Raw genomic sequence first — 27059 nt, 5'->3', positions numbered from 1 at the left:
ACACTTGGCTCTTTAAACAGGACTGTAAAAAGAAACATTTGGTCTCTTAATTTTACACAGCTGTTGACAAATAAACAGTCAACATTTTGGGAGGAAGAAAAGCAAGGAAAATTTGATAAGGAAAAAAACATCAGAGATTGCTAAAACAAAAGGCTTTATTCCTTCTTCACTGTGTATTAACTTTCAGCCTGCCAAAATTACCTTAGAAGTCACCTCAGCAAAAGATCCCAAGGACCAGCCACAGTTACAAGAACAATTACTAAGATAATGAACATTATCTTATATCATAATGTAATGAATAATAATATTTATTTAAACAGTTTATTGTTATATAGGGAACATCTTAATGTGTAGGGAAAGCAAATTCTGAAACAGTGTTTATTGATAACTACAATGAAATCCATTTTAGGCAATACATTCCAAGAAACATAAATGAGGATAAATGCAAAAGGTTTCAAACTGGTCATTCTCATCTGATCATCACATGATGAGTAATGCATAAAAGCCTGAGGACTGAATTTTTTTAAGAAGTTTCAAGAACTTTCAAATATCCCGGAGGTTTAACAATTGAATTACTTGACCACAGAAAACCCTTTAAAATCATTAACAACAGGGCACCATATTATTTGTGCTGTTAGTAGTCACTGTGACTATCAGCAGTCACTGAGCTTGAATCCTTGCCTCCTAAAAGACACTAAAAATAGGACTCAATATAATTCAGGGAAGGGTATAAATCATACTGTCTTCCTTAAAGGAGCAATTTCATTTAGCTGAATGTAAAGATTGTTATTCCCACATAAATAACAACATACTTGTGGCTTAATCCCAGCCAGCAACTCAGTACCACACAGCCACTCCCTGTCCACCTCCCTGCCCCAAGTGGGGAGGGAAAATCAGAGAGGAACAGTAAACCTCATAGATAGAGATAAGAAAAGCTTAATAACTGAAACAAACAAAAAAAAAATAGGATAATAATACTAACTGCAACATAAAGGGAAGAGGGAGAGAGAATTAAAACTCAAAAGAAACAAGTGATGCACAGTACAGCTGCTCACTGAGCAATGCCCAGCCCTTTTCCCAGCAGGAACTGGCAGCTCCCAGCCAACACTCCCCAGTTTATGTACTGGACATGATGTTCTGTTCTGGAATCTCCCTTTGGCCAGTTTGGGTCAGCTCTCCTGGACATGATCCCCTTCACTGGCAGAGCATGGGTCACTCAAGTCCATGTTTTTGGGTAAGCACTGCTGAGCAACATCCAAAACATCAGCGTGTTACCAGCATTATCCTCATCCTAAACACAAAACACAGCATAACAAGTACAAGGAAAAAAATTAACTCTATTCCAGCTGAAACCAGGGCAATACTAAAGGGGAAAACAAAAGCACGCAGCACAAAATTCTCCTCCACTATCTTTTATTTATACCCCTTTACCTTCCTCAATGTTTCATGGCTGGTCAATTAACTCAATTATCTAATTTCTGTAATGTTAACAAATAAATGTATTTAAGGTTTTGCAGCTGCATTCTGACAAGTAAAATTGTGAAAATATTTAATGACCCTATACAAACTCTTGCCTTAACTAAAGTTGAATTCTGATAGCACCATCTCAAAAACTTAATTTAGTAAATTACCACATAGTGGAGAAAATTAGGAAAAGTCTAGGAGTTTCCCCCTGTGGATAGCAACTTCAATCAACACCCACTGTCCATCACACAACTGGTACTTGTCATACTGAAAGGGCCCAATCACAGGCTCACTTATGATCCTATTGATGCACTTTATCACTTGTACACAATTATCACTCATCAGCCTCACACCAGTTTAAAAACACTTTCAGTGAGTACTGCTGTCAAAGCCAGCTCCCTCTACAAACACAGAGAGCATTTCTGATCTCACTTGTGAGCTGCAGCCTGCCATCTCCAGCTGCCAGAACACACTGTGGGGGAATAGCACAAACAAGGCGAGGAAGAACAAACTCCACGAGGAAGGCACTGTGCGTACTCTCTTCTCAAAAAGCACCAAGGTGGATCAAAAATCCAAGTCTGGCTCACAGCCCAGCCCAAACAGCTGCATCAGCACAACCACAACAGCAAGCTGCAGGGTACTGAGAAGTGTATGTTCCACTCACACTGCTTCAGGAAACAACAAACTTCTGCACAGGCAGTTCCTACTCAACTGACATACGGTTAATCCGCGTGTAAACACATGGCTGTAGGAAATAAAATTATCTTTCTAAACAACATCCTGCTTTTAGAGTGTGCCTCTGGTATTGCCAGTTGTTGTGGATAAATTCCTAATAGCAGGATGCAAAGACTAGCCAAAGTTGTCACTATTACTCCCCCAGCTACCAGGACAACTTTCCTGGTGAACCATTGCAGCCCAGTGTATTAGAACAACTCAAAGTTAGAGCAGGCTACCTGAATCAGCTGGACTGAAAATTACAATGACTCAGAGGCTGATTCATAAGCAATGTCCTTGAGAGTAACAGACTGGAGACAGCACCAGCATCAACGTTTTAACATTAATCCACTGCCACATGCCTCTCAAGACTGCCAGTAAGGCAGGTGTAGTATTATAAACCTTGCACCACCACAGCTGAAGTGCAGTGCAACAGCAGAGAGAGGCACTGGAGAAACTCAACACCCGGGTAGAGCTTACCTATACAACCTGCCTTGCTGTGCTGAGGTGATTCAGCATTGATGGAGAGAACTTCAATTTTCCATATGTATTAAGCCAATCTACGAAATTCCCCAGCTGCTCCTCTTTTTTTGAAACCATACACTACCATTATTTTTAAGTTGTGCCATGTGCTTTTCTAAGAATTTAAACTTTTCCAAGATGAGAGGCAACACTGCCTATTCACCAAAACATGTAGAATGGAAATGATGCATGAGGCCACTGCTTTTTATGGCTCAAGAAACCATATTCAGTGATGGGAAACAACCTGTTAACTGATAAAAATAGACTGTCAATGCAATTGCATCAATACTTCCACAACTGAGCAGAGTAGCGACAGTGTGGCAATAAATCCAATATGCGCCACACACCTTCATCCTATTCACAGCACAGAAAATGTTGTAGACAATCTTTTTTACTTTACACAACTGTGAAATCACACTGATGTGCTCCTTAAACAGGCCATGGGATGGTTGGCCTGTTTCACTTGCACACTGTCCCCGTGGGTGTGCAGTCAAACATAAATAAAAGAGCACATACACACATTCTTCTTTCCAATCACCTCCAGTCAATGCTGAAATCCCACTCTCAGTCTAACAGCAATGCCTCAAGCCCCTCATAACTGGAACTAAATTGTCAGCTTCTAAATTTCCACCAGGCCAGACTGTCAGTTCTACCCCAATGACTTCAAGTCACTGAGCTTCCAACTCAGCCACACAAGCCCAAACAGCAACAGCAGCTCTTGCTCCTCTGAGCCCCACAAGCACATCTCTCCCTAGCCAGGCTTGTACAGGCTGAGCTTCCAACACCACAGCCACCACCCACTCCATCTACGTGTCCAGCCCCACGCAGTCTCCCACAGCAGCCTGCAGTAGATGAAACCACCCCAACCTCACACTCATCCCTCACAAACAGAGCCAACCAAGTCCCACATAGGCTCACCCAAAAGTAGCCAAGCTTGTAGCCAAGCTTAGGTGCCAGATACAAAAGACACATATCTTCCCTGCTCAGCTTCTAGCCTTAGTTTCAAAGAATCACAGAATCAATAAGGCTGGAAAAGACCTCAGAGATCATCAAGTCCAACCTATGACTGGACACCACCATGTCAACCACTGAGTGCCAGGTCCAATCTCTCCTTGAACACCTCCAGAGATGGTGACTCCACTACCTCCCTGGGCAGCCCATTCCAATGCCCAATCACCTTTTGTGTGAACAAATGCTCTCTAATGTCCAACCTAAACCTCTCTTGGAGCAACTTAAGACTGTGTCCTCTTGTCCTGTCACTTGTCACCTCGGAGAAGAGCCCGACCGCCAGCCAGCTACAACCAACCTCCTGTCAGGCAGTTGTAGAGTGTGATGGGGTCACTCTTGAGCCTCCTTTTCTCCAGGCTGTACAACCTCATTCTCTCTATTGATTCCCTCACAAGTTCCCATAAGTAGAACGCATTTTCCCCATTTTCAATATATTTACTTGCCCCCGGATTTCACAGCTGGGTTATACTGAAGAGGACTTACGACTCTCCCTTCTCTCCCAGGTCACTTTTGCTTTGAAATCGCGCGTACCCCCTACAAACAGGCACATACGCAATCCCTCTCCCCAGGCCAAGCCTCCCCCCACACCCGCCAGCGGAGCCCCCCCATAGCCTCTGCCACAGCCACATAACGCCACCCGACCCACGGCGCCGCATCGGCTCCACGCCAAACCCCCCGACAGGCCGCCCCGAACGCACCTGGCGGGCCCTCCCCCCCCTCGGCCCTCACACAGAACCCCAGGCAAGGATACAGCCCCGGCCCCAGCGAGCACGTCCAGCCACACCGGCGGCCGCCGCCGCCATCTTGAAAGAGCCGCCACTCCCTGCATACCCCCACCGCCCCCCCGGCTCTCGCAGCCCATTGGCTGTCTGCGCCAGAGGCACGCGGAAGGGTACGAGGCATGCCGGGAATCGTAGTCCTCTGAGCGCTGGCCGCCGCCATGGGCCGACAGGGGCACCGCCCAGAAAAACTATTATTCCCAGCGTGCCCTACGGCTACGGGGCAGTAGGAAGGACAGAAAGGCATTGTTCTCTGTCGGGCTGGGCAGAAGCAGGACTGTCTCACAGAGGATGGAGGAAACACTCACCACCGGCATCAAGCCATACCTGGACAAGCTCACCCTGGGAGTCACAAGGATATTGGGTGAGTGGCGTTGAGCTACAGCCCCACAGGGCGGGGGCAGGCCGGGGTGGGGGGGGGGGAGCACCCGGTTGTCAAGGCCTCTCCTGTGAATCGCTCATCTGAGCAGCCTATGCACACACACAGACACGTCCTTGTTTCTAAAAGCAACGGCAGGAATCTCGAATCTCTCGAGTTTAAGGGTTTCATAAACATCAGAGAAGTAGAAGGTGGTGTTTTATGAAAAATCATGGGATCACTGAATGTTAAAAAGTGGAAAGAGACTGCAAAGATCATCCAGTCCCAACCCTGATTCCATGGGCAGGAACAGCTTCCACTAGACCAGGTTGCCCAAGGCATTATCCAGCCTGGCCTTGAACACTGCCAGGGATGGACATCCCAAGATTCTTTGGGCAAACCTGCCATTCTCTCGTTACCCTCAAAGTAAAGATTTTCTTCCTAATAACCAACCCAATTTTCCTTTCTTTCAATTTGTATCCATTACTCCTTGTCCTATCACTACAGTTCATAATGAATAGTCTCTCTCCAGCTGCCCCGTAGGCCCCCTCCAGATATTGTAATGTTCCTATGAGGTCTCCACAACCTTCCTGTGTAAATCGTGCCTAAATTTGATCCTCTGTGGTAGTGTGGGGTCAGCAGGGAGTGTGCCCCGAGAAGGGGAGTTCAGCATGGTGCAGTGCTCTGGTAAAAGGCCAATTTGTGAATCTGCTCGGGATCAGATCCCTGCAAATAGCTGCCCTGCAGCTCATTCCCACACTGTAAGGGTTGTTCCACAAAATGCCCTGCTTGCCATTTCCAGGTTTTGCTCAGATCTTGAGCCTTCTTGCATCCCCTCAGCTCCCTCTGAAGTTCAGCAGGACTGCAAGGCATCCAAAGGAAGGATTCTCAAACAAAACTTTATTCGTATCAGCGGAATCACAAGGCTTTGTGCAACTACTTGTGTGTGCAAAGCATTTCAGCATTATAGCTTTCATACCTCAGCAGCACAGAGCACAGGACTGTCTTGCTTGGAAAGCTATACGCCTATCCCAAACCATGTGTACAACAAGAATAGAAGTTGCAGTCTTGGAATTTCTTCCAAGAAATTTTAGGAAATTTTAGAGCCAAAAGTGAGCTCTAAGTATCTCACCCCAACACTGCATTGCAGGACAATGAGTTCCACCTGGTAACCTCAGTGTATCTGTAGTTGCACATGGGTTTGGATAGTTGCTCAAACAGATGAGATTAAAAGATCAGGATTAAATTCTTCCTCTGAGCTTCAGTGAGGACAGGATTTCACCCTCAATCTCTGATCAGTGTTGTCATACTGACTTACTATTGGACTTCTGGGGGGGGGGTGGATTTTTTTTTTCTGTTTGTTTGTTTTGTTAATTGTGAGGTCAGGATAACATTACTCTGTGAGTGAAACTGATGATGATCATCATAGTAAAAGCTTCTTTGAACTAGCTTTTTTAAAAAATTACTAGCCCTGCTCACATTTTCACCACCCTCAGGTGTGTGAGAGCTGTGAGATATGAACTGTGTCCAAATGTCACATTGCCATATAAACTGTTTCAGGCAGGTGTGTTGTCTACACCAGCACAACATAGCAATGCAGGTATGGCTCTGAAAGTCCTGTAACACCCCTTTCACTTGGAAGGTGTTTCCTGGTTTATGTTTTCTTGTTTTTCCCTCTGTGTCTCTCACAACTTGTACAATACAGCAACATCCATCACAGTGATATTTTACTCTACTTCTTTTCTCTGTCTCTACACGCCTTTCGGGAATTTGGCACATTTTTTCCAGTTAAGTAGTCCAAGGCATTTGGTGGCACTGTGCACCAAATTAATTAGAATTAGTTAGTTAATTGGGAAACATTACCAGTCTGTTCAGTGCTTGTTTCTTTCAAATAACAAAGGGTATCTCATTCAGAATGACTCTTTGCTCAGTAATTAGTACTACTAGAAACTATCTTACTTTAAATCTTTTGGAAAGTCTCATGAAGTCACTTGATATTTTCTGCCTAATGTAAAGGACAATCAGGCATTGTTTTGTTAGTTTGGGGTTGTTTTTTTTTTAAACTTTAGTCTCTGTGGAAGTTCCAACAAGAAGGGATATTTCTCACAAGCATTGTGAAGGCTATACCTTGAGGTAAAAAAGGAAAAGATCTTTCCCATTGCCAGTATGATTAATTTTGCTGAAGTTCTGTAAGTAATAGAAAATTCCATAAATATTTATTATTCATGATTAAGTCAGAATGGAAGGTGTTACCTCTTCTGGATTGCCCAGGATGGAACCATACTTCACTGTTAGCAGTCTCTATTAGATAAGAACATAACTAGTCAAACATTTTAAAATTACGCTGAGAATTTAGCCAATTTATAGGCAGTATTAGCAGTACTGTAAAGACTGAAAATCCTGTGATTTCCTGCTTCAGCTTTGTGTCACACCATTACATTGACTGTTTCTGATTAATACTGAAAATAATTTTTGGAAGCTTCCAGATGAAATGTCCTAAAAATAGGGCAGTGTCTACTATGATCTTGATTCAGATTAATTGTTAGGGTGGAGCCACCTGAAGAAGTTAAGCTTTTAAGATGTATCTAGGTGCCACTAAAGTGGCTTCTTCTTTTCTTCCACCTGGAAGGAAAAGCAGCTCATGTCAAAGTTAACCCTAGATGTTCAATGGAGCTCTCATCCATACCTACACACATCTATTAGACATGGTCTTCAGTTTACCCACAGTATATTTTTAATACAATATTTGGGCTTTTAAGGTGGAATTTCTTTTTCTTTTGATCTTGGATTTGGTTCAGACCTCTTTAGAAGTCGCATTTTCTCGTTCTTAGACATCTTCTTTGACTGATATGGTATTTAATCTTCTGTCATCCCAGCCAAGATGTTGTGCATGATGAATTAAACATCCCTGCTGTTTTCTTTGATCACAGAAATAACAATTACTCTGTTATTATAATCTCCTCAACTTGTCATAAGGTTTGCATAGCTTAGATGGAAAAGAACAGTTAGGTAATTGATTCCACTCTCTTGTTCAGACAGCTTTTATTTGAGCAAAAGACAGATCGGCTGGCCTTGGACCCACCTACCAGAAGTGAAACTTACTGAAACATCAGAGCCTTCTGTATGTTGGGGGTCCTCCTTGGCCAGACAAATTTAACTGTGTGACCAACTATCATTTTTTTTTTTTATGTCTTTAACTTGGAGTTTGCTGTTCTGATGCCATGTTTTATCTTTTCAATTATCTGACAATGTAGCAATCAATATTTCCAACTGAAGTGAAGTTTAGGCTTCCTGAAACTGAATGCCACTCCTCCACCAGCAGGACAGACAAGGACAATGCTACTGATAGAATTAAAACCTTAGCATTGCAGAAAAAAAAAACAAAACAAAGCTCTTTAGTGCCTGCTTTTCCTGTCTGGTGCACTGTGTGTATTTTTCCAGAAAGCAATTGTAATGTGTGTGACTGCTTTAGGGGCCAATACTTTGACAGCAGAGCCAGTCTTGAAAGCCCTGCATAGTTATCACTTGTATCCCATGGCCCTGTCTGCTGGGCTTGCAGTTCCCACAACAGTTTAGTAGTCTTTCTGGAATTGGTCCAAAGAGAATTATCTCAGTGGGAATTATTTCAGTAGGCTGTGGATGAAGTAAAACATTATAAAATAGTACGTGTAAGGGAGTCTGTTCTGCCATCCCACACCTGAAAGCACCATGTGGATTAGCACTTATATTTATATAGCATTCTTTGCCACAAAATATTCAGAAGATTTCTATAGATTGATAAATCTATAAAATTTCTTATAAGTTCAGTTCTTGTAACAAATTTTCAGTGTCCAACTGAAGTTCCAGAGAACTGATGTTTGCTCATGCAGATCCCTTCAGCAGGATCAGGTTCTATGTCTGTGAATGGCAGATCCATTCACTGAATCCAGAGCTGAAGTGTTCTTGTCCTTGTGAAATAGGGTTGTTAGCAGTTCACAGCAGCAGTGCACTACATCTTGTCCCCAGCTGAGGATATCCTACCCAACAGAAATCATAGGGCATGCTTACAAATAAAGATTCATCCCCCTTTAAGAAAGAGTTTGCCTCAAAATCCATCACTGATTTTTTTTTTTCCGTTTTTCCATGAAACCTCTGTAAAATATCATACCTTGAAGACAGATTGTATGTGCTTATATCATAGGATCACAGAATGGTTTGTGTTGGAAGGGACCGTAAAGATCATCTTGTTCCAACTCTCCCACCCTGGGCAGAAATGCCACACCTAAATCAGTGTATGTGTAGATATATCATGATATGTGCATATATATGTATAAAAAAAATCAAGAGATAACATTTTGTGCAGCACTAGACATCCTCATGCCAAGACATGCAAAGTACAGTTATAGACAAAAGAAAGTGACTGCTCAGTCACCAGCACAATGCTTGCAATCATTAATGCCTTTTCCCTGGCTGTCACTCAGAGTAATTTGCAAAACTGTCTGTCTCACAGTGTTGGCGTCACCCATACGAGCTGCAAAAATGCTCCTCTTTTCCTTTCAGAGACTTCCCCAGGAGTTGCTGAAGTGACTTTTGTGGAAAAGGAGCCTGCTGAACGCCACACAATCGTCTCTTGGGAGCAAGTGAGTATTTTCCTGATAAAACTGCAGTGAGATCAGTTTGAATGTGCAGCAGCCCATGGAGAATGTCAACCATGCGTTTATGAGACAGCTTGTTACCAAGTTTGATGTACTGTGCAGCCTAAACAGGTGTTGTTGGGTTTTTCTTAATCAGGTACTCTTTTAGGCTGTCACGTGCATCTGATTTGTTAGAGAAACATCATCAGTGTGGGTACATTCAGCATGACAGCTCTAAAAAGAAACCACATAACTGTAGGAGGCAGCTACAGTGGTGACTCAGTGGGGAGCAAACATTTTTCTGACTCAGGTCTGAAAACATTTTCCAACTCCCTCTCAAACAAAATGAAGCAGTGCTATGTGATTCATGGCCATTAAAGGTAAAGGCCTCAAGCTGGCAAATATTGAGCTACCCAGTTTGTTCCAGTTATCTGTTTCTCTTTTTTAGTCTCAGCCATTTGCTTCAATTTCTCATATCCCTTTCTTTCACCTCCTCTTTGGCTACCCAACCCAATCTTTTGGCCAGGGCATGTCCCATTGCCTGCTCTAGAAGACTATGAAGGACGTGTGCTACCTTCAGTCTGCATTATCTGACCTTCGGCATCAGTCTGTGTGATTAGAGAGCTCCTAAAAACTGTTGTGTGCCTCTCGTGGGCAGAGGTGGCATTTTCACTCCCTCTTTGGAATATACATTTCTTCATTAATCCCATGGCCATGGTGGAATAACTGCTTGGTAGGTATTGCTTGTGTAGGGATGGGACAGTAGAAGCTCTCTGGCCTTTGGAAAGGGACATGGCAGGGGATGGAGTTGACTGAATCATCCTCCCTCTGCTCTAACCCTGGCTGTGGCCTAAAGCAGCTGCTCCCAGAGACTGCTCTCGTTACCACTGCATAAAATACAATACTCTTTGACAACTTGCCATTTACTGTCTTTCCTAAATAGTGAAAGGAGAGCCTTACATCAGTTTTGGTAATGCCATATTCCAATTAGTGACATTATCAAGAACATATATAATATATATTTATAGATATATATTCCAAGTCGGAATGTATGTGGTGTAAACCTCTGTGTTACTTTCTGAAACTTGTCCAGAAGTCAGCAGTTGTGGTCAGGGAGAAATATCCTGTTTTTCAGGTTAGTGTAAACTGATTCCTGGTTTCCTGTAGCTGTTGTTCAGGTGTTGGGTTAACTGAGCTGGAAAGTTTGAGGCACCATGACTGCAAGCCAGCTCAGGCCTGGGAACACAGAGTGATATTTGCTCATTCTTCTGTTGAATGGAGAGGACAGCTTCTCCTGGACACGGTGTTCATTCCTCTCATTTTCAGGTGCTCCTCCTCTAAACTACAATGAGTTTACTTCAAAACAGAGCTATTCTTGTAAAGCCAAACAAATGTCATAGCTAAAGAGACGCCAAAACAAAATTTCAGTTCCAACCCTCCCCCTCAACCCAGCGATGTACTAAGTCAATTGTGGAAGTAAATGTTGAAAATTAAATGAGTACAATTGAGTTGTGCTTCTAATAGTGAAGGATTCTTTGGTTTTGGTTCCAGTTGCATTGATTAAATTAAATTAATTAAATTTCTCAAATTGAAAAATAACTGGATTTTTTCTTTTCTCTTTTTTTTTTCTTTTTCCTTGTGCTCTGGGGATGAAGTGTAAACCTAACCCGGTCTATACGGTTGCAGGACAAAATGTGCCGTGATGATTAAGTGCAATGTACTCAACAATTCACAAAGCTGTTCCAGGATGAACTTGAACTTGTATGTCATTTTTCCTGAAACTTACCTTTCTTGAATGTGAATACGTTTGGTTTTTTTTATCGGATTTTTGGCCACGAGGTGGCAGTACTTATGCACGTAATCATTTCTCCGTAGCTGAGATTTTTAACAAGATTTTGTCAGAATATATTTTTAACTTCCCTCTGCATCTTTGGTCATGAAACTATTTGCAGGACTTATTCTGTGATGTAGAAAAAATGCTGAAACTTTTCCCAAAACTACGTTATTTTTCCCCCAACAACTTATTTTTCTATTCAGCCTCACTAAATAAAAGCTTTATTCTTTAGATTAATTGTTTAATGGAATTAATTTTTCCAGTCCTACTTGAGTTCTGCAAGGAAAGATGTTTTTACTGATAAAAAAATCCAAGTGTTCAGAAGCTCTTAAAAGAAAATCAACCTTTCAAAAATTATTAATTAACATATTATTTTATTCATGCCTGGTATATGCATTTTTGTTTCCATCAGCCATATTTCCTAAATTGTGCTGTGCCACGTTTGCGCAACTATGTAACTGGATACTGCAGTGTTTTAAAATCTTACCTTGTTGAGATTAAAAAAATCTTTCAAATCTTAAGCTTGTTCAATGTTCTTTAGCTTCCATGAAGCTTTGGAGGAGAAGCTGAGATTCATGACAGGAGTTAGTGCAGTAAGGCTGTAGGAGAGAAGAAGAGATTTTTCCCAAGACAGAAAAAGCTGCTAAGTGTTACATGTCAGGAAGTCAAACTTGAACTCACTCCTGAAGAATTTATTGGAAATTAGCACACTCACAAAAATGTTTAAATATATGGTTGCCAAGTGTATTTACATGGGTAAAGCATCACTTCTACTAAAATTGTAAGCAATTCAATATATTTTAATAAATCCAGATAATTTTTCAATGTTTCCTCATACTTAAACCTATTAAGATGTCACCTTTTTCCCCAGAAAGAGAGACGAGATGTACAAGAGGAAGTAGAGAGAGAGAGTTACCTCATCACCAGAAAACCAATGCTAATAACCGTATATCATCCTAAGAACCCTTTTCCACTTCTAAAATTAGGCTGGCAATGGCCCTACTCCCCTCCACATGCAATTTTTAGAAACAGATGTTACACTAAAATACTGCTAGGAGGCACTCTGGTGCAGTGTCTGAATCACATTTTCTTTTTTGCCACAACTAGAAGAGAAATGAGTCACTCGCTTCATTGTTTTGGTTTTCAAAAAATAGAAAATTGCATTTTGTTGGAGGGACACTGAGGTACCCGAGACCATTTTCTCTTGTCTTTCTCACTTGTTACTTGGGAGAAAAGCCTGACCCACACCTGGATTTCAGGGACTTTCAATACCTTTCAGGTGGTAGAGAGTGAGGTCTTCCTCAACCTCCTCTTTTCTAGTCTGAACAACCCCAGGTACATCAACCACTCCTCCCAGACTTGTGCTTCAGACCCTTCCCCAGCTTTGTTGCCCTTCTCTGGACAATCTAGCCCCCTCAGGGTCCTTCTTGCTGTGAGGAAACAAAGCTGAACACAAGATTCAAGGTATGGCCTCACCAGTGCCCCCAGCACAGGGAGATGAGCACTGCCCTGGTCCTGCTGGCCACACTACTGCTGACACAAGCCTGGTGTTATTTGCCTTCTTGGCCACCTGGGCACACTCCAGCTCATGTCCAGCCACCAAAAACCAGCACCTCCAGGTCCTTTGCCACTCAGCAGCTTTCCAGCCACTCTGTCCCAGCCTGGAGCTGCAGGGGGTTGTTGTGACCCAAGGGCAGGACCCAGTGCTTGGCCTTATTGAATCTCACACAATTGGCCTCAGCCCATGGATTCAGCCTGTGCAGATCCCTCTGCAGAGCCTTCCTGACCTCCAGAAAATCCACACTCCACCCAACTTGGTGTTCTCAAACTGACTAAAGGAGCTCTTGATTCCCTCATTCAGATCATCAGTAAAAGTAACAGTGCTGGCCCCAGCAGAGAGCCCTGGGGCACACCACACCGGCCCCAGGATGTAATTCCATGCAACCAGCACTCTCTGGGTAGGGACATCAGTTTCAGCAAAAAGCCATGAGCAGCCAATTCCTCCAGGAAGATGTTGTGGAAATGGTGTCAAAGGCTTTACTGAAGTCTGGGCAGACACATCCCCAGACTTTCCCTCATCCACTAAAAGGGTCACTGTGTTACAGAAGGAGATAGGGTCAAGCAGTTATGCATTCCACAAATCCAGCTGGCTGGGCCTGATCCCCTGGATCTCCTGAACATGCCACGTGATGGACACTCAAGAAGATCTCCATGAGCTTCCCCAGCACTGAGGTCAGGCTGACAGGCTTGTAGTTTCCTGGTTCCTCATTTGAAACCTTACACACCATCCAGGAACCTCCTGAGTTGCTCCCTCTACTGTGTAGTTTCCAGCACATGTCTAGAATGTCATCCTGCTCGCTTCTGCTACATCTCTTTTTTACTCCAAATATGCATGCAGGGTGTACATCTTCAACAGTCCTTGGCACCCTTAGCATTAGCCAAGCCTGCTCTCCCTGGTCCCCGTGAGCACAGGATCTACTCACCTTGAGCTTGCCTTGTGGCTGTGACTGTGAGAGAGATGGGGAAGTGGATTCATCAGGGCCAGCATCGTGAGGAAAGCTAAGTTTCTTCAGGCTGCATAATGGGGAACAGACTGAAGGAATTTGGGGAGGTAGTGCTTCTTACACGGTATCCCCCCTCTTGTTAAGCTTTATAACATATTGAAAAACTAGCTGCACAACAATATCCTCAAGAGAACTTTAAAATCCTGTTCTCTGCAGCAGGGAATCAAGTCTACTCTAACCCCAGAAAATCAAGGTGATCTCCTGGGTGCCCCACAGGTTAGATTTATTAAAGGTGCAACAAGAGCATCTCAATATGTTACATAAATTAACATCAGCATTCACTGGAAGCAAGGAAAAACCAGCCATGAAACTGCAGGACATTAGGGAGAGAGAAAGGTGGCTGCTGATGTGGTGTGATACTTGGAAGCCCTGAGAAGTTTCATTAATGCCTTCTTTCTCTCCCCATAAGCTGGATAAAACTCATTAATGTTTTTAGAGGTCTCTAGAGCTGTATGTTTTGAATGCTGTTTCTTTAGTATATTTGTTTGAGAAGCATTGTTTCAACAGTGTTTCAAGTGAATTATCACATGTCAGGGTTCTAAGTTTTGGACGCACTTGTAATCAGGTCCTAACAGCAAAAATCAGATTCTAATATTTTTCTGTGTACTCAATGGCCTGTGCTTTCGTGGGAGACTATTTGGAGATATTACAGAAAACAAACAAAAGGAATAGACCTTACACACCATAATAAGCACTTGGGATATTTTGTTCTATGAGCTGATGAGTGTAACCAGATAACTGGAATGAAAACAGCTGCTTGCCAGGGCTGTGGTTAAGCCAATTCTGACATGTTATTTAGGAACAATGTATTTTATGGGGCTGGAGAACACAACCCTGAGAACTACCAGTTGAGCAGGAGGAATACTGAGTTTGATAAGCCATTTTTAATATATAGTGGCTTGTTTCCCTGACTGCTGTCAGGAGATTACTGTTCTAATATCATATGGTCATGTGTCAAAGCACAATATGACATATAATAAATCCTTTTCATCAGATGAGAGAAATGGATGTTAATGAAGCTTTCTATTTACAGGCCTTTTCCTATAGATGCCAGACCTGCTCTGATACTGCATTTTCTACCCATATATTTTGCACCATCATTTGGAAACTCATGCAGAGGGACATGGTTTAGAGAATCCTGAAATAAATTCAGAGAGCAGCCATCTGGAAAAACATGCACCTGTTGATCTTTTTCAAAAGGAGGATTCAGAGCAGAAAACCTATTCAGATGTGATTTTTCTCTTGTCTTAGCTATATCTGTGAAATTGGTCTGTGCCTAAGTTGTAGCAGGATTTAAAATGGAAGTTTTAAAATCTTAGGGTTTGTCATCCCAGTGGATCTGGTTCTCCTGCTTGGAGAATAACACCCATTGAAGCCAGGATACTCATTCACATACATGTTTTTACTGCTGCAATGAATTAGTTATAATTGCGGGATTTGAAATGTATTCAAAGTGTTATGTAAACTTTTGTACTATCCTGAGGCTTTGTAGCATGTCTGTCATACTTTCTTCATAGTTTTAGCCATAGTCACTGTGCTTACAGGTACAGCTTGAAACTGCAAGTGATGAAAGTACAGCATGAAATTATAAATATTTAGGACTGAGCAGAACCACAGAAGAAGGTGTGTTTGTTAAAGGCATTTGAAGAACTTCAGCTATGTCCATGTGGTTTACTAATCACTTTAAACTTACCACCAGGTCCTCAGCCATCAGCAGACTCTTGTCGTAGGATGGTAAATTCTTCTCAAAACAGCCTCTGCAGTGTCAGGTTATCTGCTTTAAGACCTGTGGACCCTGAAGATTTTCTCTATCTGGATTAGGAAAGCTCTGAGCTAGTGACCAGGCTGCTTGTGAGGAAGTGACCTGCCCTATTGCAAGCTGCAAAGCCATTAGTGTCTGGGACTCGTCAGGAGCAGTCAATCAATATTAATGGATGTGCTTTAAAAGAAAGTTAACAAGCGCAAGGTTGTGGGCAGATTAGGGGGACCTACATAGTGTGTAAACCCCATTTTGGGGGACAGAGACTGTAGCAACCCAAAGAAAGTGTCTATGAATAAGACTTTAACAGTCAGAAAGGCTGTTCTTGTTCTAGGGAAGGGAGGACATGTGGACAGGATGAGACCAGCACCTTCCCTTCCTCAGCCAGCAGCTGATGACTAGAGGCCAGCATTGCAGCTGGATGCACAGCTGGCAGGTTGCTCTTGCTGGACAGATACATCTCTCTTCTCTTGAGATGTTAAAAATTCATGCCCGAAGTGAAGCAGACATACTTGAACTGTATGTGCATCTTCCTTTTTCTTAGCTACTGCTTACTAGAATATCCTGTCTTTATTTAATGAAACTTTTCCACAGGGAGAGTGGTGCAGCCCTTGGACAAGTCAGTATGCACAGATTGTGGAACCTCCACCATGGGACACTCTCCTGAGTTTTGAGGTCTGATTCTTTTGAAGTCCTGAGTGTGACTATTTTAAATTTCAACTCATTGGAGTCAATCTGTTTTTTTCCCTAAAACAGTTACAAACAGACCAACAGGTAACTCCTTTAGTCATGCTTGTTGCTTGTGTTATTAAAATGTCAGGCTTCCATCCTTTTTAATTTTGTGTACTTGACACTTCAGCAAGAGTAGAGGGTCACTGCTCTGCAGCCAGTCCTTTCCCCAGCAGCAGGGTCTACAAATGCTTACAGCTCATTGGGTTTCTTTTTGCTCTGAAGATTAAGCCCTTATCCTTCCTTCATTGTATTTGCATTTGTATTTTACTGAAGAGTCTAAGGTAAGAAAGACTCCTTCCACAACCAAGACAGGTATAGGAGAAGTGTTCTGGTTCCTAGAAACTCAAGCTCACTGGGGTTGCTTCTTTCACTGGCAGCTCAGAAGGAAGCAGTCTTAGGAGCCCGAGCCATGCACTGAAGTTTGGAAGCCAGACCAGTAGGTTTGTGAGCCTGGCTTTGCACACATTTGCAGACATACTTTTCGTTAAGTGAAACATCAAATCTACTTGAGTATGTGTGGTCTATTTTGAGTCTATGCTTCTTTCACCTACTTGGAGCTGAAATTCCTCAGAAGAAGAGAGTCATTGTGCTAATATTGTACATGCTTTAGTGGAACAGGTAAGTTTAGTCTGATTCCACTTAAATCAAAACTCACTCTTTTAAGCCATATATATGAAAAAGCTGATTGTTCTGATTTATGTGAATTTGGAGTGGCTGTTAATCTCAAAAGGTAATATGATGTCTCAGTTTGGGAACAATGCTGTAATAATTTTGCGGTGACTAAATGCTCATTGTGAAATTTCCCCAAGCTACCTTTGTTAAGACTGTCAGAGTCCCAAGAAACATGCAGTTTTCTCTCAAGGCTTTAGAATGAGATGTTTGAACTGATTTGAGTCACCTTTGAATTAAGCAAAAAACTTGGTGGTAAATATTTCTGTACCAATTTTCAGTTGTTCTTGGGGTTTGAGGTATATTCTGGATTTTCCCATTACACTTTGATTATAATTTGCAGAAAAACTCCTGTGTATTACCTGAGGATTTAAAGAACTTCTATCTGATGACCGATGGCTTCCAGATGACTTGGAGTGTGAAGACTGATGGTGAGTCCCTGTGTTCCACTCCACTGACAAGCTCAATTCATTGCAGCCAGTCCTTCCTTTGCAGAACCTCTTTAATTTCAAGCTTACTTTCTGCACAATCAGTATACATCTCTCAGGGCAGAATCTACTGCTTGCATGTATGGGCCTCCCACAGAAGACATGCATACGCTGAACACTGGCAAGAAACTATTCGTGACATAAATACTGTTCTGTAATACACTGGCCATCTGTTGACACTCAGGTGTGTCATTTAAACCTTATACCTTAACTCCCTCTGTACTTCATGGAGAGAGAAATAGCTGTAGCTCATTATCCCATCATAAATCTGTAGGAAAAGTCACCCTCTGATAATGTTTCTTTCTCATTAAAATGTGCATGTCCATGTTGGAGCCTGATTCTGCTTTCCATCAGCTACATCCCAAGCTTCATTTTCCATCCTTTTTCAGTAAAAATCAAGTAGTTTGTTCAGTCTGGAGCTGTTATCCTGGCTCTCACTGCCCAATCTTAAACTGGGCTGTGGACACTGCTTACTTCTGGAGATGGGTATGAAATGCATGGCCTTCCTCAGGAAGTGGAATGACATTTCAGAGGCAGTTTACATCAATGCTTTAGCACCTGCAGTGACTCCTATCATGTTTCAAACAGGACTTGGCTGTGTTATGACCTCTGAGAAGTCTTGTTTTCAGGGCTCACCAGTGCAGGGAGACCAAGGCTGCTGGTACAACTCTCTTGTTTGAGCAAACATTCAGCAGTGCCTTCTGAGACCCATCACAGTGGGATGTAGCTGAACAGGGTGCTTGCTCCCTTGATGTCTGCTAACAGTCTGAGTCCTCAGAAACATGGACAAGTGACAAGTCCTGTATGATTCTTTCAGGAGCACCCACATGTTGATGCACTGAAAAATCCTCTGTGGAATTGAGAACCAAGAGGATGTACCCTAAACAGGTACATGAGTGGAAGAGGACAAGCTTCCCAGTAAGCTGTGTGTGTGGGGTGGTTTCTGATGGGAATAGCAGCAGCAGGGAAAAGAGCTTTGAGGAAGAGGCTGTAGCTGAAATCCTGTAGCCAGGATTTTTAATTTTTCACAGGACTGAGCTAACAGCTGCAGCAGTCCTTGCCAGCAGTGTATTCTCATACATTTACAGCTCTGAGACAGTATTGCATCACATGTAAGTGGGAGTCTGTATTTGAAAAAGCCTCATTTTTGCTCCTGTAGAGTCTTATTTAATGTCCAGGCCTGCTGGGTATAACCATCTCTTCACCCCACAGAGGTTGATGTCTGGAGGAAAAGAAATACCTCCCATGCTTTCCTGACATTGGATATGATTAATGATCAGTCTCACTACAGATACTGGATGTGATTAATGATGGGTCTTGTTGCAGATACCCCAATGCCCCTGGGCTCCATGGTGATTAACAGTGTCTCGAAGCTGTGTCGGCTTGGGGGTTCCTCTATGTACACTCTGCCTACTGCTCCAACTCTTGCTGACCTGGAAGATGACACAGACGAGGAAGGTAAGGCACTGTTACCAGGCTAGAAAACCTGCTGTCTCATCCCTTTTGTTCTGTTAATGTTAGGATATAGCACAAGATAAGTGGACCAAAACACTTCCCACCAGACCAGGTTGCTCAGAGCTCTATCCAGCAGAGCCTTTAACACTTCCAGGGTTGGGGCATCCACAGTTTCTCTGGGCAGCCTGTGCTAATGCATCATTACCCTCACAGTAAAGAATTTTTTCCTAATATCTGATGTAAATCTGCCTTCTGTGTGTGAAGCCACTCCCCCTTGCCCTGTCACTACATATCCTTGTAAAATGTCCCTCTTTGTCTTTCTTGTAGGCTCCATTCCAGGTACTGGAAGACCACAATTAGGTCACTCTGAAGCTTTCGCTTTTCCAGGCTGAGCAAACCAAATTCTCTTAGCACCTCTGTCATTCCCAATGGCAAGGGAATTGGAACAAGATGATATTTAATGTCCCTTCCATTCTACAGTAACATAAAAGGTTACTCGAGGTAGATGGGGATTACTTGGTCTAGCAACCAAGTAATGCAACAAGGATGTCCCTGTCCATGTCAGGGCAGTTGGAACAAGATGATCTTCAAGGTCCACTTCCAACCCAAACCATTCTGTCATTCTGTTGATCTGTGATTCTGTGATCCTGGGCTGGACCTATTATGTATCTTATTAGTTTCCCTGCAGCTTTGGCAGGTAGATCTGTATGCAGTAAATGTCATAAGGATTAGTGTTATTTGCATCCTCCTTGAACAGCTTGTTTTGCCTTTTCCCTGTTTACACTTCCAAAGTTTTTTGTGTGCTCGTGGTGTTACATGAACAAAAGGCAACAGGTTTTGTTTTGGTAGTGAAAAGACAGCTGGTATTGGAAAAGTAACTGGTACACACATGTAACTATGAGGTTACCCTGAAGCACGTGTTCCATGCTGCCCAAAAATGCTGGGAATGCTGCTATTTGGAGAGAATAAAAAAGAAAAAGAAAGCCCACTCATTTTGTCAGAGCTCTCACAGTCAAGTTGGAAAAATCAAGAGGATAAGAACACAGCCAGGTGTCACAACAATGACTTAAAAGAATGCTATCTGATTTCAGTCTTGTCTCTGCATCTCTATAAGCTCTTCTAGCTTCTAAATGTGGCTGAAAGTATTTTTGGACATTCCAGTTTGGGTGCAGTCCTGATCATCTAGCCATTGTAATGAAATGCACCAAATTTTGCTTCTATTTATTGGCTTAAACCTTCATTGGTGCATTTATAAGGTACACTGTGAAAAAATTACATCCCCACAGAAGTTCTCATCCTGACTTTCATGGGAAATTCTTCTGAAGAGTACAGCTTTTGTACATCCCACTTCTTCCCCATAAGGTTTAGTTTTCAAAATTGCATTCTGCAGGAACTTGCAGCTACACAGTCCCAAAACTGTGTTGTAGAAATGCTCAGTAATGGTTGAGGGTCACAAGTTGAATAAGAGTCAGATGTAGCTGTTGAGAAGGATGCTGGTGTCACACTGGAATGTATGGAGAAATATATATCTCTGCAATTTCGTTAAAGTCTTAAAGAAAAAGAATAAATTGTTCTCCCTGTCCTCCTTAGAAAAAAAGTAAATCAGGACAAAAAAAGGAATCATATATACAACAGAAATAATGGGCTTCAATTGTAGCAGGAAGATTCAGGATCCATGAGGAAAACTTCGAAGTGATAAGTGATGGATTTGGGTTGAGTGCCTAGAGACTATGTCTTCTCTAAGACTGGAGAACTTTAAGAAAAGATTAGCCAAACCTCAGGAGTGACATCTGTAAACCTTGTATTGCTTAATGGCAGGGGGGAACTAGAAGTCAGCTCATCTATTTTCAGCCATCTGATTTTGACTCTGTGGTTTGTTTTCCTAATAGAGATGAAAATTGTCCTCACTATTTTTTTTTTTTGCTTAGTTTTATTTTAAACATAGGCAACTTAATCATTTCCAAGAAGTATAAATGTAGTATTTCAATTCAGTTCTTCATCAGCTGATTTATTAATGTATAAAACAGATTGACTCTTTGCAACTGGGTCACAGTCAGTTTTCCAAACATGTTTCATAATTTTTTTCCTTGGTTTCAGGTAATGGAGACAAACCCGAGAAGCCACACTTCGATTCTCGTAGTCTTATCTTTGAATTAGACCCATGCAATGGGAATGGGAAAGTGTGTCTTGTTTATAAGCGTGCTGAACCAGGTAAGACTGAAAAAAGAAGTTTGTTACTTCCTGTTACGGATTGTATCTGGAGGCCACATGTAGAGAGTTGTCTTGTATTTCTGATCTTCTTTGCAATTTGTAGGTGAAACTTTTACTGGGATTTCTTGTCTCCACTGAAGTCAGGAGTTAAATCTTAAATAGCTCTAACGTTTTCACTCCTTTTCATGTTGGAGTCTGAGTTATAACTTATGATTTCTGCATGCACAGAAACAGGGAAGTATTCACATGTGACCTATAAAGAGTTGTGTTGAAATAATACAGAGCTCCACTAATACAGCTACTTGCATGTCTTGGAACAAACCCATTACATTTTGATGAGAAAGGGTATAACTCTGCTTAGAAACAAAGTGTAGATGGTAAAAAAAATCTGAGAGAGAATTAGACTGGATCTTCCACCTTGTGCATGGATGCTGAGCCTCCAGGTGCTAACTAGGCAAAATGTGGCAGGGAGGGTTAATGGGAGGGTGAGAAATGGAAGCTGAGCTGTTTGTTCTGACAGATACAGAGATAACTGTTACCAGTAAGAGAGTAGTGAAACACCTAAGGCACTTGTAAAATAGCTGTCATCTGACACAGTGCACAGGTCTCTAGATGTGTGTTTACTGTGTAGGGTTGTGCAATTCCAGTATACAGGTTCTTAAGAAAAATCTTGGGTTGATCTCTTGTGCCTTTCATTGGGTGTAACTACAGTTCTTGTCCTCTTGCCTCCCAGTGTTAGTGATTTCAGCACTTGCAGTGGATTACCTGGGCAAGGGAAGGGAGCACTGGTTACAGGTGTCCATGTCAATACAGGGGCAGCCTGTTTAAATGACAGTGTTCGGCATCTCAGTCTCCCAAGAAAATAACTTCCTTTTGTGCTACAAAGGATGCCAGAGAAATATTTGATCACTGTAGAAAGATTTTGCAAAATGTGTTTTTGTTGGCAGCACACACTCCCGTGACTTCCAGACTCTGGACTCTGTTCAGTAAACCAGATGACTAACAATTGAGTTAGTTGCTTTTTACTTTGTGGGGCAGATAAATGTTTGCCATAATTGTACTTTGAACATATACCACAAAGTTGCTGATGTCCAAGAATGTTCCATGTAGCGTGTCACTCCCAGGTTGTGAAGGAACAGCATTGCATTCATTGTCTAGCACACAGCTAGTCAAATACTCCATGCAGTGGGTGAACACTGGCTGATGGGTAGGACACAAAAGGTTATAGTAAATAGGGCTAAATAGTAAATAGTCATCACATCAGGCTGACACTTGTGGGGTTCTGCAGGGCTCCATCTTGGGCCCAGTGCTCTTCGAACAGCTTGAACACAGGACTGGAAGGTTCTGAGTTTGTTCATTATACTGAATTGGGAGAAGCTGGTGGCTCCCTGGAAAGCCCTGCAAAGAGACCTCAACTAATTAGGGAGATTGGCAACCACCAACCATATGAAGTTTAACAAAGACAAGTTCTGGATTCTGCACCTGGGCTGGAAAAAGTCTGGATGTACATAAAACAGCCCTTCTGATGAGTGTGTTGTGTCTCCCACCTGACAATGGCCAGGGGTTAATATTAATATTGCAAAGCAACAGTGTAATTTGTGCTTGTTTTATTCCAGTGGTCTCCCCAGACACAGAGATCTGGTTCCTGGACAGAGCTCTGTATTGGCATTTCCTCACCAAGACCTTCACAGCCTACTACCGCCTGCTCATCACCCACCTGGGTCTCCCACAGTGGCAGTATGCCTTCACCAGCTATGGGGTCAGCCCCCAGGCCAAGGTAGGACAGCAGCACCCAATCTGTCAGTATTTTGCATAAGTATAGACTGGAAAAACATCTTCCCACCTTTTGGCAAGCTGTCTGTGGGTTCAAGGGGGTTCCCCTGGTGAGCCACAGAAGGGACCACAAGTTTTTCTCTGTAACTTGTTAACAGTCATTTGTTTCACAGTAATTTGCATTCACTAATATTGTGTTAACCCTGCTTTCTCTCAGCAGTTGGGCCTTGATAAAAATTATGCCCCAAAAAGGGCAATTTAAAGTCCTAGAGGTAGCTACAGAAGACCTCTACATAAAGCCTTGTGAGCATTCCAATCACTTATTATTATTAAAATTACTATTCTGCCATGCCAACATCCTGCTGTTAGAGGCTTCTGCAGTTCTTCTGTGTTTGACTGGGCCTTCAGCCCTATCTCTGCCTCCATCCTGTGAGAGGTCAGGGAATGAAGCTGATGGTCCTACTGAACACAGCTCATAAGCCAGCACATTGTCAGTGCACCTTGGCAAGGCCTGTTGGGACTTGAGTGTCCCGCACTTCACCTAGACATGACAGTTGTCTTATCAGCATGAGATTCCCTTGTCCTGTGTGCACATCAGAATTACTAAAATCACTCCTGACTTCCCATCAAACAGTGGCTGTAGAATTTGGTTCTTCTCATTCCTGATGCCTTCCCTGTTACACTGCACTGGACTTTATCAGTCAAGGCTGTGTACGTGGCACCATGCTCTGCCTTTCTGTAAGTTCCCTGCTATAAATATTTTATTATGTTCAGTATATTTACAAACCTTAAGAGGAATCATTTATATATTCCCTAATCATTTGCAGCCCCTGATGGTTAAAATCCTCCTAGTTCATTAACCATTATAATTTTTAAAGGTTTTCAAGGGGGTATATTAAAGATGTTTCTTAAGCAGTACATTAATAGATGATTATCTATATTTTGGTATTCATCTTCTGTTTATCTTGTTCAACACTTTGCTGATGGTTTCATTGTGATTTGCAATACCATAACTACTACAGTTTTATTTCCTGAATTTTTTAATGAAAAAATGATACAAATAAAATAAATAAAGAGTTGAGAACTGTAGGGCGTAACGTGGTATCTGCTGCAACCAAAAAACCAAATCATTGCAGTTACTTCTAGATAGAAAATCAGAAACAATAAGACAAACAAACTCAAAATTCTTTGTGTAAGGAGTCAAAAAAAATCATTATTTTATGTATGAAGAGAGGGAGGAACGTTCTGAGAAATTCAGCTAGTTGGTTTTCAGTTTATAAGCACATTTAAATTCCAAAGGATTTTTAATAGTTTCTGCTTATCTGAATCTAAATAAATGTTGTTTAGTTTCATCCTTTCCTTTTGCTTTTCCTCCTGTAAATCAGGATTTGCTTTTCATAGGAGTTACACTGCAGGAAAGGTGGTGTTAGGGTTGTGTCTGGTTCTCCTCTTCCCTATCTGGAATGCAATTCCAGGACTAGGGCTGTACCCGTGCCTTGTGTATCCTTATCACAAGCACTCTTCCAAGTCTCGTAAACTGCTAACTGATAAGTGGCATAGGATTAAGATCATGTGTTGGGGAAGATGGGGAGCAAGGTGGACTTATCTAACTGCAGTTTGAATTTAACCTGTTCTTTCCCCACCATCCTGCCTTTCAGCAATGGTTTAACATGTATAAACCCATAACCATCAACACAGCACTCCTGTCTGAAGAAGCTGATTCCTTTGTGAACAAGCTGGACCCCAATAAAGTTTTTAAAAGCAAGAACAAAACTCCAGTGCTCAAGAAGAAACCACCTTCACAGCCACCAGGCTCCCAAAAGAGTCACACAAACATGACCTCTGCCAAGACATCCTCACTAGCTGGGAATTCTTCAAGGAAGTGAGCCCACCAAATCTGACCCTGGACAACATTTGCAATAAGCTTTGATGTTTTCTGCTGCAGAGTCTCAGTGGTTCAGACCAAGTTCCTTGTGCATGAATAGATGTGCCCATGGGAAAACACATTGCAGCACTTGCATGAAATATAGCCACAATGTGAATGTAGTTCCTGGAGGCTCTTAGAAAAAAACAAACTTGATACACCAATTGCATTCCCTTCTTCTACTTGAAGCATGTGCTTTGCAGAAGGCATGAAGAAACCTTTGATGTCACTGCTCTGTAGGGAAGTTTTTGTTCCTGTACAACAAGGAAGTTGAAATGTAGCAGTGAAATGAAAGCAAATGTAGTTCACTGTAACTTTAACAGACCCGTGCTGAAGTAGAGGGTGTGAAGATTTTCTGCCATGTCCCTTGAAAAAAAACTGTCCTGACCTTGCATGCTGTGGGAGCAGGCTGCAAACCACTGAACACAGAAGTATCTTTCACTCCAGATAGAATCAAACCCTTCACTTCCCTGCGCTTCACCCAACTTCTGCTCTGAGATTCACAGTACAATGGGACTTGTGACTTCCATATCTCTGCATTAACCGAGCCACTTGTACAGCCCAGACCACTTTTTGGCCTTTGTGCTGTATCTTTTCAAATGGTGATGTGATTTGAAACAATCCTGAAGCCAGAAGCTGCAAGATCCTTTGTTGCCTCCCTTTTGTGGGAGCTGCTGAGCAGAGAGTCAATGGTGTTTAGTCCCATCAGCCAGGAGGACCCCTCAGTTTGTCACACATTCATTTGCAAAGCTGGCCATTGAAACAGACACTTTTCAGTTGGGAGTATCTCACCAGGGGCCACTGAGATCCTACAGCCTTAGAAGCCCCTGATGCTGTTTTCTCTACTGTAAATTTTCAGGTTAGAACTGCACTTTAACCCATTCACTGCTGGTTTTCAGTTATTCCTGTTTGTTTCCATTACTTTTCTATGCTATTCTGTCTTCCAAATATGCTGGAATCATGGTAGCACCCAACACATTTTGTGCCTGAATATGGATATCAGAATCACTGTCTTCAAGTAAGTATTGATTATTTAAACAGCATCATCTCTAATTTTTGAAACCACCAATAATTACATAAGACAAACTTACCTCACAGGGATGTTGTGAGGCTTTCATGAGTATTTGTATGGCCTTCAGAAAGATAAAGCCATCCTGTAAGTGCTTAATAGTATTTTAATAAATATTTGAATATTTTCCTCCAAATTGATTGGGTATTTCAAAATGCTTTGGGGAGCACATGGACATGGGATGCAAAGGATGTATGGGAAGAGCTGCGTTCAGGACGGATTGTTTGGGGTATTTTTTTAATGCATTAGAGAATATCTCACTGAGAAGGGATGGGTTGCAGTGCTTTTAGCTAATCCCTCTTGAGCTACTCAGAAGTTTCCAGTTTATGTCGCATAGGCCAAAAGACTGAACTGTGTGGCAGCTGTTCTACTTCTGTCCTGCAGTCACTATACAAAATCTCTGTAGCCAACAGCCCCTGCTCAGGTGTGTTTTGCTGCTTCCAGCACTGCCAAGGGCCCACTTTCAAATGCCATTGCTGCACTGCCTGGCAGCCACTCTGCCATCCCCAGATGACAAGAAATCCTCTAATGCACCCTCTCAAGCCCATGTGCATCTTGAGACACGTGAAGATCTGTTGCAGCTCCTCTACTGATAAAAAGTGAGCTCTAATGAGAAAGCACACATCAGTACTTCCCACCCAACCCCACCCCATGCCCTAGCAATACCTCAGTTACACTTTTAATATTGGGATGGGAATGATCGTTGCAATCAGCCATTTCCAGCCCTTTTCTGGAATTCTTTGCAGTAGTGATGTTCTGTCTCTTCCTGCTCTTGGAGATGTCCTTGTTGTTTACTCATGGCACCCAGCCTAGGGACTGCAGTCATGTGCTCGACATATGTACCATACTTGTGTAAGCACTTGCTAGAAAAGGTAAGACTGTTGTCACCCTCGTGGGAACAGCCAGCTTCTGATAGTGTTCTGATTTTAATCCAGTGACAACTCAAACTTAAAAGGCTGTTGCAGGCTCACTTCCTCATTCAGCTGGAGGTAGCAGAATTCCTGCAGCAGAGGGGCAACCTCTTACATTTCTCATGCATTCAGAGTAGAAAAAAAGTAAGGGGGAGGGCAGTTTGTTCAGGTTTTTGGAGACGCTGTCACAGAACTACAGGTGGTAGTGTCAC

The 27059-nt window shown here is 42.4% G+C and overlaps 2 protein-coding genes across 2 annotated transcripts in view; one reads left to right on the top strand and one right to left on the bottom strand.

Annotated features, from left to right (window-relative positions):
• The window catches only part of KIAA1328 (KIAA1328 ortholog), a 173445-nt gene extending 168930 nt beyond the window's left edge, over nucleotides 1-4515 (bottom strand). Inside the window, exon 1 of the mRNA XM_088054534.1 lies at nucleotides 4460-4515. Coding sequence (XP_087910660.1) covers nucleotides 4460-4511 — 52 coding nt within the window. The 5' untranslated portion in view covers nucleotides 4512-4515. The remainder of the gene's footprint in view (nucleotides 1-4459) is intronic.
• Nucleotides 4516-4720: 205 nt separating this feature from the next.
• TPGS2 (tubulin polyglutamylase complex subunit 2) lies at nucleotides 4721-26072 on the top strand. The gene is made up of 7 exons (XM_005530385.3): nucleotides 4721-4851; nucleotides 9385-9464; nucleotides 17360-17447; nucleotides 18831-18962; nucleotides 21057-21170; nucleotides 22787-22947; nucleotides 24602-26072. The coding sequence occupies exons 1-7, from the start codon at nucleotides 4779-4781 to the stop codon at nucleotides 24827-24829; spliced, it is 876 nt and encodes a 291-aa protein (XP_005530442.2). The 5' UTR covers nucleotides 4721-4778; the 3' UTR covers nucleotides 24830-26072.
• The last annotated feature ends 987 nt before the right edge of the window (nucleotides 26073-27059 follow it).

The sequence above is a fragment of the Pseudopodoces humilis genome, chromosome 4, assembly GCF_049639895.1.
Source record: "Pseudopodoces humilis isolate 2021_Gansu_Grassland_sample_001 chromosome 4, ASM4963989v1, whole genome shotgun sequence".
Lineage (NCBI taxonomy): Eukaryota > Metazoa > Chordata > Aves > Passeriformes > Paridae > Pseudopodoces > Pseudopodoces humilis.
This window is presented reverse-complemented; position numbering and strand designations above follow the sequence as displayed.

Excerpts from the sequence above, each read along its gene's own strand:
- TPGS2 (XM_005530385.3), top strand. The coding sequence starts at position 4,779 with ATGGAGGAAACACTCACCACCGGCATCAAGCCATACCTGGACAAGCTC. Across the intron at positions 17,448-18,830 it reads TTGGAGTGTGAAGACTGATG|ATACCCCAATGCCCCTGGGC; the intron begins GTGAGTCCCTGT and ends GTCTTGTTGCAG. Across the intron at positions 22,948-24,601 it reads GGGTCAGCCCCCAGGCCAAG|CAATGGTTTAACATGTATAA; the intron begins GTAGGACAGCAG and ends CCTGCCTTTCAG.